General features: G+C 47.4%; 2 protein-coding genes across 3 annotated transcripts in view; both read left to right on the plus strand.

Annotated features, from left to right (window-relative positions):
* LOC147630250 (Major facilitator superfamily protein) overlaps nucleotides 1-19,720 on the plus strand; it is a 143,147-nt gene that overhangs the window by 31,554 nt on the left and 91,873 nt on the right. The gene's annotated exons all lie outside the window — the stretch shown is intronic.
* LOC147630251 (uncharacterized) lies at nucleotides 12,870-13,755 on the plus strand. Its single transcript, XM_086809961.1, has one exon. It carries the CDS (start codon nucleotides 12,928-12,930, stop codon nucleotides 13,753-13,755), a length of 828 nt encoding a protein of 275 aa, XP_086666087.1. The 5' UTR covers nucleotides 12,870-12,927.

Below are 19,720 nucleotides of genomic sequence, written 5' to 3' on the forward strand. Positions count from 1 at the left end.
AAGCAAACAAGGAAACATGTAAAGTGCTTAAGATCAGATGGAGGGGGAGAGTACTTCTCCAATGAGGTCTCTGAATTTTTGCAGAAGAATAGTATTCAGAGACAGTTTACATGCAGATACACTCCGTAGCAAAATGGAGTTGCTGAGCGGAAAAACAGGCACATTGCTGAGATTGCGAGAGTATTGATGGGAGAGAAGAATATGCCGCATAGCTATTGGGCTAAGGCTGTTTCTACAGCAGTTTACATCATGAACAGGACTCAAACTGCAGCCATACATGATGTAACTCCAGAGGAGAGGTTTACTGGCAGAAAACCTGATTTGTCTCATCTGAAAGTCTTTGGATGCATTGCATATGTGCATGTGCCAGATGAGTTGAGAACTAAGCTGGATCCAAAAGCTGAAAAATGTGTGTTTATTGGGTATTCCCTTGAGCAAAAGAGATACAGGTGTTATAACCCTGTTACACGTGAGTTGAGGGTAAGCAGGGATGTTTTTTTTTGATGAGATGAGCAGCTGGTATGCTGCTGAAAAAGAAGCTGTTGGGGTTGATGTGAGTGGCAATGTGGTTGCACAGAATGCAAGTCAGCAATCACAGTTTTTGAGTGGACCAGGAGAGTCCTCATCTAGTGGTTTAGTTGATAGACCATGGAGTGGCAGGCTGCGTCATAATACCAGTCCTGTAAATGTGATTAGTACATCACATAAAGGCAAAGAGAAAGTGGTTGAGCATCTTAGTATGCTTGACATTTCTGCAGGGCATTCTCATGTTGATGGAGAGTCTAGTGGCTCAGTGATGAGCCTTGATGAGGATCTTGGGATATGAGAACACCTGGTGTAAAGAAGGCTATGGAAGCCATGAATGCAAAGTTGCGAAGATCTGGGAGAGTGAAGAATCCTGTGGAGAGGTTTACCTATGATGGTTATGTGGCACATCACTATGCATACATGGCAAAAGTTGTGCAGGTTGTAGAGCCCACATGCATTGATGAGATTGTTGGAAATGTGTGTTGGGAGAAAGCTATGGATGAGGAGATGGATGCACTATATGGAAATGAGACTTGGGATTTAGTGCAATTGCCTGAAGGCAAGAAAGCCATTGGATGCAAGTGGGTGTACAAAGTAAAACATAACAGTGATGGAAGCATAAGCATGTACAAGGCTAGATTGGTAGCCAAAGGATATGCGCAGACATATGGCATTGATTATGAGGAAACTTTCAGCCCAGTTGCCAAGATGGCAACAGTGAGAGTTGTGATAGCAGTGGCTGCGTCAAAGCAATGGTCTTTACATCAGATGGATATAAAGAATGCATTCTTGCATGGGGATTTGCAGGAAGAGGTGTATATGTTGCAGCCACCTGGTTATGAGGATGTGAGTCACCCCGAGCATGTTTGCAGGTTGAAGAAAGCCTTGTATGGCTTAAAACAAGCACCAAGAGCATGGTCTGACAAGATTTCTGAATATCTTGTCACTATTGGCTTTCATGTAGCCAATGCAGATTTCTCGCTGTATGTGAGACACAGTGATAGAGGGGTTGTGCTTGTTGTCATCTATGTAGATGACCTGATCTTTACGGGGGACCATGATACAGAGATCTTTGATGTAAAGATCTTGCTTAGACAGAAGTTTGAGATGAAGGATCTGGGGGAGCTCAGATACTTCTTGGGCATATTGAGGTGATTAGGTCACCACATGGTATTGGATTACTGCAGAGACAGTATGGCTTGGACATGTTGTCCAAGTATGGTATGACAGGCTGTAAGCTTATCTCAGTGCCATTGGATCAGAATGGCAAGTTGAGTGCAAATTCAGGAGAGATTTTAGAGGATCCTACTATGTATAGGCGCATAGTAGGAAGCTTGATCTACATGACGATCACCAGGCCAGATTTGAGCTATGCTGTTGGGTTGGTGAGTCAGTTTATGCAGGTTCCTCGGAAGCCGCATTTGGATGCATTGAGACGCACACTGAGGTATGTGAGGTCTACTTTGCATTGTGGACTATTTTATGAAACCAGAGATATGTGTACATGGGTACAGAGATGCTGATTGGGCTGGTAGTATCTGAGATAGAAGATCTACTAGTGGCTTCATGTTTTCTTTGGGGAGTGCTGCTGTGACTTGGAGCAGCAAGAAGCAGCCTACGGTTGCTCTATCCAGTACAGAGGCCGAGTACAGAGGTGCTGCTATGGTAGCATGAGATAGCTTGGTTGAGAAAGCTACTTACAGATTTGGGTCTATCAGTGGATAGACAAGTTGTCATTTTCTGTGACAACATTAGCAGTATACAGTTGGCCAAGAACCTAGTTTTTCATGCTCGTACGAAGCATATAGAGGTCCACTACCATTTTGTCAGAGAGAAGGTTTTGGTAGGAGACGTTGACCTTGTTTATGTCAGCACACAGGATCAGGTCGCTGACATCTTCACCAAAGCATTGGGTACAGAGAAGCTCCGCAGATTCAGGGCTTTGCTTGGTGTACATGAGATGGAGTTGAGCTCGAGGGGGAGTGTTGAGATATCGAGCTCATCTAGTGAGGCGGTGCCACGGTGGACACTGATGATCCGCCTGGGGGATAGGCCCCACACTTACACCACTGGCATGGTTGGTGAGATCATGGGTGATATGCGGCCAGTGGGATGACAGGCTGTGTGACAGCCATTCTTGAGACTGGCATAGTTATAGCGCCAGCTCATTTAGTTGGGTTCACACTATAGAGAACCCTAGTATGTATTTGGTTGAGTACCTTTTCATATTGTGTGTACTCTTAACTTTGTATATGGTGTGTTGAGTGTTGTGTGAAGAAGAAGAAGATTTTCAGCCTCTCACCTTGTGTGTTCTCTTTTAGGGTTTTGTGAGTGTGTGTGCTTGCAAGAGCTCAAGCTCTCTTCTCCCCTGCATCTTTTCAGTGTTGACACTACATTAAACAAAGCATCATTGTATGCGCAACCAATTTCTATTAACAATAGCCAATACTTCACTCTCACTTTCTCTCATTATAGCTATGGCTGGCCTCCACTTGCATCCTCCATAGCTTCTGCTCTACTAATCCTAAAGATACTACATTTGGTATCAGAGCTTGGTCACCTTCCTGCCGCCAACCAGAGCCGTTGCGGCCGTTGGCTTTTTCGGGCGGCGCTAGTGCTGGGTGCACCACCTTTGTCTAGCCCCTCGGCGAAGCTACCATCGCCGCTGGCTTTTTTCGGACAGTACAAGTATGCAGTGAACCACCAACACCGGCGATGCTACCACTCTGCTTCACCATTGCTTGCGTCGCCATCGCTACTTTGCTCCATACGCCTCTAGACCACTTCGCTTGCTCTGCTACCTGGGTAGAGAACCCATTATTGACTCAGCACAAATGGAAATGATTTGTCTAAAAAGCCCAATCAATATCTTTCTCAAAAAGAGATAGATTAGCCACTGTAGTGTAGACTTTTTCAAGTACTCTTGTAGCAGTTTCCAGCTACTCTGGTGCATCTTTAGGATCTTCTTCTTCTTTTGCCACTAGGTTGGCGTGATTCTGCTCCTGTTCTCTTGCAATTTGCTTGTAGCATCTTTCTTTGGTGTGTCTCATCTTCTTGTGTAGAATGTGCACTTGACTACTTTTCCCTTGGGTTTACGTTTCATTTTGGAAAAGTAACCCCTCTCTATGTCAAGACTGAGAGAAGTGTGCTCTCAAAGTTTACGATCCTCATCGATGAGGATAGCCACCATGTCATCATATGGCATCTCTCTAGACACCCGAGTGAGGTTATCACCTCGTTGTACTTTTCCATCTCTTCCAAGGTGGAAAAGAGTACTGCTTTCTTGTCATCTTCATCAATGTTGGCTCTTAAAGCAGCTAGTTGTTGGAGAAGGGAACCTATGGTGCTGAGATGCTCTTGCAATGTGTTCTTAAATTTTTAAACCCTAATACTTTTGCTTTAGAAACACCGTTGAATTGTTAATCTTGTTCCCGAACAGATTTTCAAGATTGTTCCATACCTATTTGGTAGTCTTGTCAAAGTCGACATGATGAATGAGGTTGTCGATAAGCACTCTAGGTGTTATAGTTGCACCTTCAGGCTTTTCTCTTATGTGCCGTTGACAACACTCCATACTCCAGCTCGCATCTGAATTTTGTCTAAATTTTTGCTAGAGAACTTCTCGGATGTGGTTGGTTGATCTAGGAAGGTCCATGGCTATGGATGGTGAGACTCAGTGAGAGACACCGTACTAAGGAGTGGCGGCAACAGTAGCAGCACAGCGAACTAGGGGTGAGTGGGGTAGAACAGGCAGTCCCCCAAAATTTGATTGTATCTCGTGTGTCTCTTTTTCTTTTATATGTGTCTAATACTCTGTTAGCTCCTACCTATCCCTGCCTGGAGAAAGAAAAAAGGGAGGGGGGGGGGTGTGCTTTGAGTAGACTGATGTAAGTTAAAGTCATGTGTGGTCAAGCTCTATTTGCAGGCTTGACTGTTGTCACGTGCATCCTGCACTTGGATGCCACGTAGACATATCTGTACAGAAGGTGCAGGACCTGTGATGGTGAACTGGTCCCATGTGAGCCCCAGTCCGGGACAAGTTAGCCAGGGATCCATCTCAGTTGTCCAAGGTTAGGTGTGCATTGTCCTGCACAGGAGTCTAAGGTCAGGTGTGCATTGTCCTGCACAAGAAACAGTGCCAGTCTGCGCTGTGAGTCTCCCTTTGGAATGATGTCAGTGATTCTGTGTATCTGGTATGGTGCCGGATGCCAAGTCACTGAGTAGTTGGTTAGGGTTTGCTTTTAGAACAAGGGGCCAGCCCATAGGGCTACCCCGGGTCTTTGTGTGGGCATGGGGATAGTGTGAAACCACCCCCATGAGGGCCAGGAAGGCCTTGGCTGAACCCACCAGCCATGGAGGGGCTGTAGGACAGCACTAGGGGCAGGCTAAAGGCAAACATGCAGGAGATGGAGCCTTTGTATGGCTATAGGGCAGGTATGGGGCAGCCATACAGGCTGCCCAGCCCTCAAATTGTTTGCAAAAGCATTGTCCAGCCCATCCAGAATCAAGCGCATGATGCCCAGCCATTTAGGGAAAAATGCACAGCAATTTATGTGATTTTTTCAGCATTAAATGTTGAAATACTCGGTCGTGGGACATTTAATGCTGGCGGCTTGGAATTCAGCTGGCCGACTGCTCTAGCTGGAGTAGTATAAATAGGAGAGTCCATAATCCCATTAGTTCATCTCATTTCTCACCAAGAGCTCAAGCATAAAAGGGGCTAGACAAGCTAAGAAGGTGCTAAGCAAAGGGGTGAAGGATTGCAGGTCAAGGGCAGGGATTTTCTCAGCCAAGAAAGGTCAAGGATTTCTGTATTTTCTTTCAGATTCACATCATTCTAATAAAGCAAATACACCATCCATGGTGGGGGTCCTAGAGAGGGTATTTGGGACCCAATACTGTGTCCTCTCTCTCTCTCTCTCACAGAGAGCAGAGGAACTGAGAGCCAGGAGGAGACCTAGACAGACTAGACATAGAGCACCCCGACTCCGTCACCGAGAGATAGCAGCTATCCGAATGAGACACCAGATGGAGACACAAGAGAGGCTAGCTCGCTTTCATTCAGACTCAGGGTACATGTTCACGCCATTCACAGCCTCAGCATCGGCGATGTATGATGTCTTATATCCCTCTTATGGCCCTGGATGGAGTTAGCCATAGATCTGCATAGCATGCTTGTACTACCCCTTCAGCATATAGAGATGCATCTTGCCTTAGCACTCCATCCACATCCCCACCCCCCCTTATATTGTTTGTATATGGGCTCCACCGATCCATGATGATTCACAGCTGTATCCAGACACATGCACACTTTTTCTTTTCTTTCTTTTCTTCCGATGACCGGAAGAACACAGTTGTATTATTATTTTTGTCTCATAGGCCGACTTTGGCCTCTCCCGAGTGGCTATTGGTCAGCTCAGAGTTTCATCACACCGATTGGAGATTGAGACTGGCAGAGCAGCACGGATCCCCCGAGAGGAGAGGGTATGCAGATTGTGCAGAGAGGAGGTGGAGAGTGAGGAGCATTATGTATGCAGATGCAGAGCATATACAGCCATCAGAGAGAGATATCCCATTTTATTCAGAGAGCCACATTCCCTACGCCAGATCTTTGAGACAGCAGACCAGCGCATACTGGGGAGATACATTCTAGACATACAGCGCCACAGAGAGACATTATTACAGGCTCAGACAGCTCCAGAGGGGGGGCGACAGACACAGATTACTACATTTTTTCAGAGATCCATACCCCTCCCAGCCCCTACACGGCAGGGAATTACTCTCCAGAGAGCAGAGACACTTAGAGCCCGCAGGAGACAGAGGACACCTGGCTTTCGGACACCACGCCTATACCAGAGAGAGATGACAGAGATCAGAGCTCAGTTTCACAGAGAGGGTGCGGAGCGACTGGCTCGCTTCAGAGCACACCCAGGCATGTTCTTCAGGGAGCTGTGGACACCCCCTTCACTGATGTATACCATTTTATACCCCCAGTATGGTACAGGATGGAGCTAGCTAGGTTGCATATCATGATTGTATACTCCATGCATATAGCTTTGCATTCTCCTAGTAATAGAGCTCCATCCCCTGCACACCCAGATTCAGCTTTTTTATTCAATACTTTTTCATTTTGTTGGGATGACAGAGGATACCCCATACAGGTACTCCGATTTGTCTCATAGGCCGAGTTCGGTCTTTTGGAAGACGTTAATAAAATCTTTCTTTCTTTCTTTCTTTCTCTCTCTCTCTCTTTTCTGCACATCTTCATTCAGTTTGTGCGTTAATTCCGTCTCGCGAAAAGAGTGCTGATTTCTGAGCATTGAAGTTACCAATCTTCTCCGAAGCTTCCGCATGTTACAGTGGTATCAGAGCCTACTTCAAGTGCAAAGATTCAACAAAGAGTGCTGATTTCTGAGCATTTCTGAGCATTGAAGTTACCAATCTTCTCCGAAGCTTCCGCATGTTACAGTGGTATCAGAGCCTACTTCAAGTGCAAAGATTCAACAAAGAAACCATAATTTTTTCTCGCTCGTTTGGTTGGTTTTCAGACGCCGGTGGACTACTCTTTTCGGAGTGACTCCTGTCCCTCGAAGGACGGTTGGTTTTTAGCCTCCGGAAGCCTCCGGACGTCCCCCACACAGATAGTGGATGGTCAGATTGCGTTCCGGAAAGGAAGTGCATTTTTCTGCTATGGTGAGCTTCGATGACGAGAGAGACCAAGAACCATGGGACTAGAGTGCACCAGGCAGTCCAGCTAGGACACCAGGCTTGAGTGTTACAGATATGTTCCAGCAGATGATGCGAGAAATCGCAGACTAGACAACCAAGTTGGACGAGGAGAAGGCGCAGATCTTGGCTCTGGAAGAGCGTACCCGTTCTCCAGCGTCGTGTTTTCCATCTCCTCCTCCCTCTCCTTCCGTATCTTAGATTCCAGATCCTCGACACAGGGATCCTTTTGCGGGGTCACGACCGCAGCTGAGCTCTTTGCTTGAGTTGTAGATGGGTGCATTGGAGATCCAACAACGTGAAGACGAAGCCATGCGACGTGTGGAGCACGAGCGTTACCTAGCAGCTTTGGACGCCAGATTGACACCGGCAACACCCTTGAATCATTTTCTTGAGAAAATGAACTTCAGTAAGTATAATGGTAAACTCATCCCACAACTCTCTATTCATGGTTGCATGAGTTTGAAGCTTACTTTGCCGCAGTTAGAAATACAGATACTAACAGAGTGATCTTAGCCAGTTGGTACTTGGAAGGTGAGGCCATTCCTTGGTGGACTCAGTGGCCTCATGCCCACACCAGAGTAGGTATGGCAGCTTATGTGTGGGACGAGTTTGTCCGCGACCTTAAGCAGCGGTTTCTACCGCCCCACTACCTTGAGCGACTCGAAGACGAGTTCAGGGGAGCACGTCAGAACGCGCAACGAGTCCTTCAATTTGCCAATAGAATTTCGACTTTATGTCTACAATTAGGCTTATCTGATTCGGACAAGAAAGGGCAGTTTTTGTATGGCCTTGACACGCAAATCCAATGGGAGGTGCGTATGTTTAGGCCAGCCACCTTTGAAGACGCCCTCTCGCTTACGCAGAGTGCAGAAATGAAACATAATGGTGGCAAGCCTAAGACTTCCCAGCCGGCTTCTCCCAGGGCTACCGCCTCGGGGGACAAAGGCCAGAACCAGACGGGGTCTTCCCCAGGACAGAGCCCGAGAGCCTCTGGCTCCAAGAACTCGTCTAAGCTTACTCCAAACCAGAAAGCAGAGGCAGGCAAGACAGGTGGCAAGTTGAGTGTTGAGGAGCTTTCTTAGTACAAGGAGGAGGGTAGATGTTTCTTTTGTCATACAAAAGGACATACTTCTCGGGATTGTCCTAAGAAGCCTCCAAAGCCCGCCGCCGCTGCCTCCACAGCTTCCATGGTGAGCTTAGCTCCCACACAAACCCCAGTGGCTACCCCTAGTTCTTCAAACCCCGGTGCTTTAGTTGGAGCAATTATTAGCCGGGAGCTCGAAGATAAGTAGAAGGGCGCCCATGACCAGGAGTATGAGCGCAACGAATTGCTCAAGTCCTTTGGCTACATAGGTGGCCAGAGAGTCGTTGTCTTGTTTGACAACGGCAGCACGGAGGATGTGGTCACGGAACAGGCCGCTAGGCGTGCCCGTTTCGACCTGACTTCGGTGGACAAACAGGTTGAGGGTTTTAGCACAGGCATGACAACGAGCGTCAAGTATGAAGCTCTAGGTGCTAAGTTAGTTATTCAGGGCATAGAATTTGTGCGTGATTTTATGGTTGCCCCTCTTGTAGGAAGAGACATAATTTTGGGTATTCAGTGGTTTCACAAGTTTCTTCCTGATGTTAAGTGGGACAAGCACACGTTCCAGATCAATCGGAATGTGTCAAGCGCCCTGGTGACCATTAAGTGTGAGCCAAGAATTCCGAACTTTCCGCTCATAAGCCACTTACAGACTAAGCGAGCAGTCAGGAAAGGCGCACAGTGTGCGATGATTTACATCCAGACAGCCCAGACGGTGGCCAGTGCTTCCGAGAAGTACTCGGCTCTCCATGAAAAGTTCCATAAGATTTTTCTTCGGGACAGCCTCCCTCCCCAGCTCCCCCCGTCTAGACCGGAGGACCACAAGATTGACCTCCTCCCAGGCTCAGAACCCTCGAGCAAGTTTCCGTATCGCCTTTCCAAGGCAATGGAATCGGAGTTGGACCGCCAACTCCAAGAATTGTTGCAATCTGGCTTCATTCGCCCCAGTGTGTCGCCATTTGCAGCAGCGATCTTATTTGTCAAGAAGAAAGATGGGTCTTCCCGTTTGTGTGTCGATTATCGTGCACTCAACAAGCTGACTATCAAGAGCAGATTCCCGATGCCTTGAATTGATTATATTCTCGAGAGGCTGAATGGAGCAAAGGTGTTCTTGAAACTTGACTTAAAGAGTGGGTACCACCAGGTGCGGATTGTGGATGGGGACATCCCCAAGACAGCCTTCCGTACGGAACGGGCCCACTATGAATTTGTGGTCATGCCATTTGGCTTGACGAACGCCCCAGTTACATTTAATCGCATTATGATGCGGATTGGAAAGTGTGTGTTCATATTTCTGGACGACATATTGGTATTTTTAGCTACGGTTGAGCAACATGACATGGATGTGGAGAAAGTTCTTAAGTTGCTGGAAAGCAACGAGCTCTACGTCAATGAGAAGAAGTCGGAATTTTATCTGTTCCAGGTGCATTACTTGGGATACATAATTAGTGCTGAAGGCATTCGACTGGATCCGGCTAAAGTGGCCGAGATTGTTAATTGGGAAGTACCTTTGACAGCCTATGACATCAGATCATTTGTGGGTATATGCCAGGCATACTCCACCCACATCGACAAGTTTTCTGACCTCTCGGCAGATCTCACCGATCTGCTAAAGGGAGTGAAGACAAGAAGGCAAAAGATTCGAATGACTCCACGAGCATTGGAGGCATTCAAGAACCTCAAGGTGGCTTTATCAGAAGCGCCTTGTTTAGCACTTGCCTCGTGGGACGAACCATTTCAGGTGATCACCGATGCAAGCAACATCACAATTGGTGGCGTATTGCAACAGAATGGTCATTGAGTAGCTTACATGGTGGCTTTATCAGAAGCGCCTTGTTTAGCACTTGCCTCGTGGGACGAACCATTTTAGGTGATCATCGATGCAAGCAACATCGCAATTGGTGGTGTATTGCAACAAAATGGTCATTCAATAGCTTACATGTCTCGTAAGTTTACCTGCAGAGAGAAACTACTCAATCTATGATCGTGAACTCCTAGCAGTTATACAGGCCTTGAAACATTGGAAACATTTTCTGTATGGCTGTGACTTTGAGGTTCGCACTGACCATCAAGCATTACGCTGGATTCAGACAATGTTAAGTGCACAGTGGAGTGATGGACAACACTGCTGGATTCAGACAATGCCAAGTGCACAGTGGCCGATGCTTTGAGCAACTGGATTCAGACAACACTACTGGATTCAGACAATGCCAAGTGCACAATGGCCGATTCAGACAATGCCAAGTGCACAGTGATCGACAACACCGCTTGAGTCAGATATTCAAGCAATTCGGTGGTATGATTGAGTACCTTCCAGGAAAGGCCAATCCAGTGGCCGATGCTTTGAGCAGGAAGGGACAAGTGACTACGATTCAAACCACTAGACTTGATCTTGTTGGTATAGGACTAGATGACATGAAGCACACGTACGTGGATTCCGAGGAATTCGGTACACAGTGGGAACAGGCATTGGATGCCACAGGACCATGCCACTTTCTGATATGTGATGGTTGGCTTTTCTACAAAGGCCGACTATGTGTCATGAAGTCGTTCAGGACAGCTCTTCTCCATGATGCCCATGGCGCCATTACAGGTGGTCATAGGGACATGAATTCGACGCTGGGGAAATTGGAACAACAATATTATTGGCCAAAGATGAGGCGAGATGTGTTTACATATGTACAACGCTGTGATATTTGTCAAAAGGTGAAAGCTCCTCGTGGAAAGAAGATAGGGTTGTTACTGCCCTTGCCAATTCTTGAGGGTCCTTTCTAAGACATTTCGATGGACTTTGTCATGAATCTACCTCCTAGTCCGAGTAAGCGTAATATGCAGTGCTTAACTATTGTTGATAGATTTAGCAAATTTGTTATGCTTATTTCTTGCAAGGCCAATGTGACTGTCGAGGATGTTGCCCAGTTGTTCATTCGGCATTGGTACTCCATTGGCGGGATTCCTAGGACCATAGTGTCAGACCGAGATGCCAAGTTTACCAGTCATTTTTGGAGGGCATTGTTTGATAACTTTGGTACTAAGTTGAATTTTTCCAATGCATTCCACCCACAGACGGACGGCCAGATAGAGATATACAACCAGTTGGCCTCTGATGTGCTGAAGTGTTATGTCCACGATCAGCAAGGTAAGTGGGAATCATATTTGCCTTTAGTTCAAGCTGTTTTAAATGATTCTTTTTCTTCAGCTATTGGCAGGACTCCATATGAGGTAGCATTTGGAAGACCTTTCCAGTCATTGTTGACCAGGACCTTGTCTTCAGTACTTGAAGCGAACAGAGTGACGGAGTCTTACCAGGAGATTTTAGAGTCAGTAAAAGACAGATTGGCTAAAGCGCAAGAGACCTACACTCGACAGGCCAATAAAGACCGAAGGGATATGAAGTTTTCGGAAGGGGATTGGGTTTATCTTTGGATTATGAAGCAAAGATTGAAACAGGTGGGCAAGCGATGCCCAAAGTTGTCTTTCAGGGGCTTTGGACCTTTTTCCATCAGGAAAAAGATTAATGAGGTGTCTATGCAGTTAAAGCTACCTCCGAGTTGGACTATGCACGATGTGTTTCACGTCAGTTGGTTAAAGCCATATGCAGGTCCTATCCCTCCAGATATTGTTGATGAAGCAGAAGTTATGGTTCCAGAACAGATCCTTCTGCACCGTTTCAAGCATGGCTCAGGCCGAAGACTAAGACAGTTCCTCACGAAGTTTCAGGACCGAGGGACCCATGAAGCGGTATGGCTCGACAAAGAGTTTTTCGAAGACTATCCGGCGTTATTGACGGATTATTTGGAGGCTATGCAGCTTCCGTCAAGTTAAGCAGAAGGGTATGTCACGTGCATCCCGCACTTGGATGCCACGCAGACATATATGTACAGAAGGTGCAGGACCTGGGATGGTGAACTAGTCCCATGTGAGCCCAGTCCGGGACGAGTCAGCCAGAGATCCATCTCAGTTGTCCGAGGTCAGGTGTGCATTGTCCTGCACAGGAGTCTAAGGTCAGCTGTGCACTGTGAAACAGTGCCAGTCCGCGCTGTGAGTCTCCCTCTGGAATGATGTCAGTGATTCTGTGTATCTGGTATGGTGTCGGATGCCAGATCACTGAGTAGTTAGTTAGGGTTTGCTTTTAGAACAAGGGGCCAGCCCATAGGGCTACCCCGGGTATTTGTGTGGGCATGGGGATAGTGTGAAACCACCCCCATGAGGGCCAGGAAGGCCTTGGCTCCAGCCATGGAGGGGCTGTAGGACAGCCCTAGGGGCAGGCTAAAGGTAGACATGCAGGAGATGCAGTCTTTGTATGGCTGTAGGGCAGGTATGGGGCAGCCCATACAGGCTGCCCAGCTCTCAAATTGTTTGCAAAAGCATTGTCCAGCCCATCCAGAATCAGGCGCATGATGCCCAGCCATTTAGGGAAAAATGCGCAGCAATTTATGTGATTTTTTCAGCATTAAATGCTGAAATACTCAGTCGTGGTGGGACGTTTAATGCTTGCCGCCTGGAATTCACGTGCTGAAGGGAAAAAGGCACATTACAGAGACGGCCATGTATACATAGAGGGCAAGATGGTGGCATAGCGCCATATGGCCTATGGGACACAAGAAATTATCAAGAAGCACAAGGAGATATATGCAGCAGTTTGGAACTGCAATGGGGCTCTATGGACACATCCAGGCAGACTAGAGGAGGTTATGGAGAACCGGGACATCATGTTTCTAACAGAGACACATGAAAGCCCAGAGAGAGGCCTACCACGGGTAGCAGGGTACCAGTGGGAATCAGTGTATAGACAAGGGATGCGACAGGGCACTTCCAGAGGCTCAGGTGGGATCGCTATACTATTCAGACGAGCACTACACGAGCGTATGAGGGTGGTGTCGAGAGACCCAGAGGCTTGCTACATGTGGATTAGCCTACAGCTCTCAGAGGTGAGAACAGTTTACTTGGCAATATGCTACTTCCCGCCGAAGGGGTCGAGATTCAACACAGGTCACATGGAGGACCAGATTGGAGGAGGAGAGGAGAGAGGGGCCCTTCCTAGTGAGTCTTCATACGCCACTCTATCCGCAGATATCCTACACTATTCGACCATGGGGGAGGTTCTCCTGATGGGGGACTTCAATGCACGCACACAGAATCGACAGTGTGAATCATTCGACTTCACAGATCCCCTCATCCTACAGGCACTAGACGATGTAGATGCAGGGACCATGAGGATGTCAGAGGACAGTGGGCCAGACAGTACAGGTTATGGGCAACACCTTCTGGACCTGGGAGCTAGACACCATCTCGTTATTTATAACGGGATGTCACAATGGCCAGAATCGGGAAGACTCACATGTTTCCCATCATCAGGAGGCAGCAGCACTGTGGACTACATATTGGGCTCGCGGGAGAGCACAGACCTTTGATAGACTCTTTCACTATCCCTACATGCCCCATTGGTGCGGACCATACTTATTTGGCTTTTTCTCTTAGAAGCTCTCTTGATCTGCCACCCCCGACCACTCAGGCATCTCGTACCATCTTCCACTTTACCCGGGAGCTTGCAGACGTTTATGATTCAAAAGTACATGATGGCCTCTTTGGTATGGACCCTACAGCACCCATCGATGTACTGACGGCCCAGCTTTCACACATACTGCACACAGCAGCTAGCCACAGCTTTCCACACCATCTCCAGACAGGGAAGCCACCTAGATCCGGGGACATGCCCCAGAATAGATGGTATGATAATGAGTGCAGAGAGCTTCATCGACATCTCTGAGCCCAGATAGCGAAAGGGGAAATAACACAGCAGCAGACCAGTAGACAGATGCGGTCTCTTACACGCCGTAAGCGACGCACATATGAGGATGCTCAATACTGGGACATCTACCTACCACATGCTCATGAGCAAAGATGCAGCCACTGCTTGGCGACGACTCAGAGAGCCACGCCCCCCCACCCCGATTACTGATCCTCAACGCTGGCAGAGTTATGCAGAAGGGCTTTATGATGTTCCGCACCAGCCACTCATCCCTCGCCCCACCGAGACTCCACCGACCTCATCGGTTTTCTTTACTACCGATATGGTATCTCGAGCTATACATAGATTCCAACATGGGAGAGCTGAGGATCACACCGGCTTACAGGGTGAGCATTTCATTTATGCAACTGACACACTCTCTCCTTTTATTGCTTACCTCTTTAACAGGGCTCTGGTAGAAGGTTTCCCAGCTGAGTGGACGATGCACACTATTGTACCGATCCACAAAGCTGGGGACATGTTGGACCCCGGTAATTACAGGACTATCATGATTGGTCATACCTTGGCCAAACTCTATGGGGCTATCCTGGAGGCAGAATTGAGCACGCACGCTGAGAGGGAGGGGCTTCGTGCCCCTGGTCAGGCAGGTTTTCGGCGAGCCTTCTCTACTATTGATCACATTTTCACCCTGAGATGCCTGATTGACCAAACTCGGGCACGGAGACAGAGACTCTATTGCTGTTTTGTGGACTTCCGCAAAGCCTTCGACACAGTCCCGAGAGAGCGCCTCTTCCACCACTTACAGACACTGGGCATACCCCCCGACATGATGTGGGGGATTTACAGATTATATGAGCAAGTGTTTGGACGAGTTAGATTCCCAGGGGGACTATCAGATATGATTGCCAGCGCCATTGGTGTGAAGCAGGGCTGCCCTCTCTCCTCGACACTCTTTGGCTTATACATCGACGAGGTAGCAGACTACATCATACACGGAGGAGGCTCTGGGATTGACATCTCAGGTATGACTGTACACATTCTATTATATGCTGATGATATCATTCTTGTGTCGGATACTCGAACAGGGCTAGAAAGGCATCTACAGGCTCTGGATACTTTCTGTGCGGAGCGAGGACTCACAGTGAACCTTGGGAAAACCAAGGTTATGGTCTTTCATACATCAGCAGCAGTCAGATGCCAGACTATCCTTACACTAGCCCGGGGACAGGTAGAGGTGGTGGGCTCATATGTATACCTTGGGGTCACATTTACCAGCTCATCAGGGAGATTCTCTATGGCACAGGCAGCCAGAGACAGAGTGACACGATGGTACGCAGCACTAGCAATTTTGGAACGCCAGTGTCACCAGGCACACTTCCAGGAGCCCCGTACTAAGGGGTGGCTATTTGATACACTAGTTACTTCAGCATTGATGTATGCAGCAACAGTATGGGCACCAGGTTTGGCTACATCCTCATGGACACAGATAGAGCGCCCTCAGATTTTGATGCTCTCACAGATGATCCGCAGCAAACCTTCAGTACCACATGATATCCTTCGAGCGGAGTTTGCTGTACCACCTATGTTAGTAGAGGCCATGTTCCAGACTATATCTTTTATACACAGGATGCGGGAGCTCCCATTAAATCGGGTATCTCGGGCTGCTTTTGAGGCATCCAGACAGCTTGCTGAGGAGGGACATACCTGGTCATGGTACTCCCAGGTGGTACAGTGGATATCATCACACAGGATTGATATTGATAGATTACCACCCTTACAGTATGACCTAGCTGCACCACACAGACGCCTCTCTCAGATAGAGAGGAACAGAGTCATGAGACATGACATTTGGCAGGGCCACATACAGGAGACTTGGCTATCTCCCAGTCAGCCACTCCCGACGACGATGCTCTACTACAGAGACCACTTCTTGAGCACCTGCTTCATCGAGTGACCACGATACTTGGAGGTCCACTTATCACATGGAGCCAGAGTAGCCATTGGGCCACTAAGGGTCCACAGTTGCATAGAAACGCGTTTCATACAGGTTCGAAACGTACGAAACGTTTCGAAACGTTTCGTCCTGTATGAAACGCGTTTCATACATCATGCATATTTTAAAAACCTTAAAAACGTTTCCTTTCATACATCATGCATATTTTGCATCCCCTTTGGAGGAATGAGGAGCAATACCTCAATGAGGAGCTAGAGTCAGGATGGGTCGAGTACATTATCAAGTTGGTGGGAGTGGGAGGTGATATACAGCTTATGAGAAAGCTCGAGGATGAGCTTCTCATTTACCGCAACGGTAGCCATATGTTTGGGAGAGCTACTGCATTGCTCAGGGAGACACAGTTGGAGCCAGTGTCTTGGTGGGAGAAATACGGTATTGGGACACCCAACTTGGTAAGGTTTCTTGATTCTTGAATCTTGTATCTTTGTCTCCTGAGTCCTACTCTTTCAAAATCTACATTCAAATGCTACTCTCTTTTTGACTCTAACTTAACATTCTTTTTTGTACAATGTAGAGACGGATTGCATTGAGAGTTCTCTCCCAGGATTGCAGTTCAGGGCCTTGTGAGAGAAACTGGAGTACATAGACTCTTTTTCACACGAAAAAGAGAAATAGACTCTCCTCAGCACAATTGGAGAGGCTTGTCTTTTGTCATTGCAATCTCCAATTGCTAGAACAAAAGGGTCATCCCATTGAGCCTCGCCAAGTGAATCCAGATAAGATTGATATCATGAAGTGCAAGGAGATTCCCGACATTCCTCAGGAGGAGAGAGACATCTATTCTATGCTCTATGAGGAGATCATGGCTCCGGCTCGCACTACACGATCTTCTCGAGAGGCTAGTACTACTGGTGCACCTGGACCTCTAGAGGATGAGGCATTTGAGGACTCGGCTACCGGCAGTGACCTTGAGAGTGAGGCTGCAGAGGCAGAAGATGCAGATGAGGATGAGCATGAGGATGCAGATAGTAGCTAGCAGCTGCCAGTATCATTTTATTTATTTTGATCTTGGATTTTGAGTCATGACTCATCACCCACGTGGTGATCCTTTTGATTTCTGTTTAGTCATCAGTGATCACCCACGTGATTTGTGATATCATCATATCTTACATGTATTTTGTTTTTATTGAAATGAATTCAATGTGGTCTCTTATAAGTTATGTCAATAGTTTTTTCTTTTGTATATTTCAAGTAAAAAATATACATGTTTTTTCTATTTTGTATGAAACCTTTTTGTACCCGTTTCTTACCTTTTATGAAACATTTCAAAACGTATGAAACCCGTTTCATACCTGCCGTTTCTGAAACGCCTGGCAACTATGTAAGGGTCTCATCACACCAAGTAGAGATCGAGACTGGGAGAGCAGCACGCATCCCTCGAGCAGAGCGCATTTGCAGATTATGCCAGACGGGGGTAGAGACAGAGGAGCATTTTGCTTGTCAGTGTGGTGCTTTGCAGGAGATTAGGGCATGCTATCCTGAGGTTTTTAGAGGGACCACATCACTTAGACAGATCTGGGAGAGATCGGACCAGAAACAGCTAGGCAGACTACTACTAGCACTACAGAGACACTGGGAGGTCTTACTTCAGACACCCGCACATCATAGCGGAGGAAGACAGTCCCAGTTGATTGACTTCTTCTAGAGATTGGCACTAGTAGCCCAGCCACATACATTGGGAGTGACATCTCAGCGAGCGAAGGAGATTCGAGCTAGGCGACGACCCAGACTAGCCAGCTATCAGACACCACGGCTACACCACAGAGAGATCGCGGCCATCCGGTCTCGACACCAGCAGGAGGTCGAGGAGCAGCTGGCACATTTTCGCTCTGATCCAAGACGCATATTCCAGACATTTACGGCATCCTCAGATCCGATGTATGACATATTGTACCCAGACTATGGGACTGGATGGAGTTAGGAGTAGATAACATATCATACTTGTATCACCCCTTCAGCGTATAGAGATGCATTAGTAGCCCTAGTACTCCATCCACACCCTCTCGTTTGTACACCACCATTGAGTCCCCTATGGTCGTGTTGTCATACTTGTACATTTTATTCTCACTCCACATTTTCCTCTTGATGACTGGAGGAACATCATTGTACTACTTGTTTGTCTCATAGGCCAATTTTGGCCTTTTGCAGACTACAACAGAGGATCAGGACCATACTAGCACGGCATGGGAGACGTCCAGTCAGAGACTCACCATGGAGGACATTGAGGATATCCGCAATCGACCGATGAGAGACATCTTTGGATAGTGATGTGTATGATGCTTACCTTTGTTGCTGGAGTTTTCCTCCCAGATGTTATCCATTAGGAGCTCCTAGATTGACATAATATTACTCAAAGCATCATTGTAGGTGCAATCATTCACTTCACTCTCACTTTCTCTCATTATAGCTATGGCTGCCCTCCACTTGCATCCTCCATAGCTTCTGCTCTATAGGTGGCTTTTTATCAAAAAAACATCTAACGTTTTTTTCCCTTAAAAACTGGGCACCCTTTCTAGAACCCCCCAAATGTGGCCAAAAAGATATCTTTTAGAAGGTTTCCCTAAAAAAAACAGCATGCTTTCTGTTTTAATCTTTTTAGGCAAAAACCCGCAAAAATAACTAGGGTCGCTTTTGGTTGCCTAGCTGTGTGAAAACAGCATTTTGTCGAGCCCCAAAAAGGGAATTTTTTGGACATTTTTTGGTTTTATTTAATATTTTTGTGTCTTTTCTGCTGGCCGACCAGCAGTCCCCCACAGTATATATAGCTTTGCCTCATCATTCACCACTGTGTACCACATCATTGCACAGGTCCCCCACTGGCAGGCATATTGATCCCCATACTAGTTTATGCATATGACATCGTCCTCCTCTCAGACTCAGCCGAAGGGCTTCAGAGACAGTTGGATGCCTTACATGACTTTTGCACTCAACGGGACCTCTCTGTTAACCTTGGTAAAACAAAGGTAATGGTCTTCAATACCTCTCGCCCCTTCACATCCACATTGAGCCTCACGTATAGAGGGGCTCCTGTGGAGATTGTCTCATCCTATGTCTACCTTGGTGTCACTTTCAGTGGCCCACGCTTTACCATGCTTCCCGTAGCACATGCGAGAGTGACGCGGGGATATGCAGCCTTGAGGTTACTTGAGTGGTAGTGCTTCCAGGCACATTTCCAAGAGCCCAGGACGAAGGGCTGGCTTTTTGACACCCTCGTCACACCAGCCTTGATGTATGGAGCAGCTTTCTGGGGGCCAGATTTATCCCATGAGGATTGGCAGTGAGTTGAGAGGCCCTAGGTCATGATGTTCTCTCGTATGATCCGCAGAAAACCATCAGTCCCACACCAGATTATCCAGGCAGAGTTTGCTGCGGCCCTGATGGTAGTGGAGGCACTATTCCAGACAGTCACATACCTCCATCGCATCAGTCACATGGATCCCCACAGGTACCCGAGGCTTGTCCTGGAGTCCTCCAGACAGCTAGCACTTGAGGGGCACTCTGGAGTATGGTATGCTCTAGTTTCCACTTGGTTCTCAGTATATGGGCTCTGCATGGACCGCCTACCCCCCCTTCAGTAGAGTTTGGACTCCCCTTTTCTCCGGCTGTCTCACGA

The sequence above is a fragment of the Cibotium barometz genome, chromosome 16, assembly GCF_041138505.1.
Source record: "Cibotium barometz isolate CiBa-2024 chromosome 16, ASM4113850v1, whole genome shotgun sequence".
Taxonomy (NCBI): domain Eukaryota; kingdom Viridiplantae; phylum Streptophyta; class Polypodiopsida; order Cyatheales; family Cibotiaceae; genus Cibotium; species Cibotium barometz.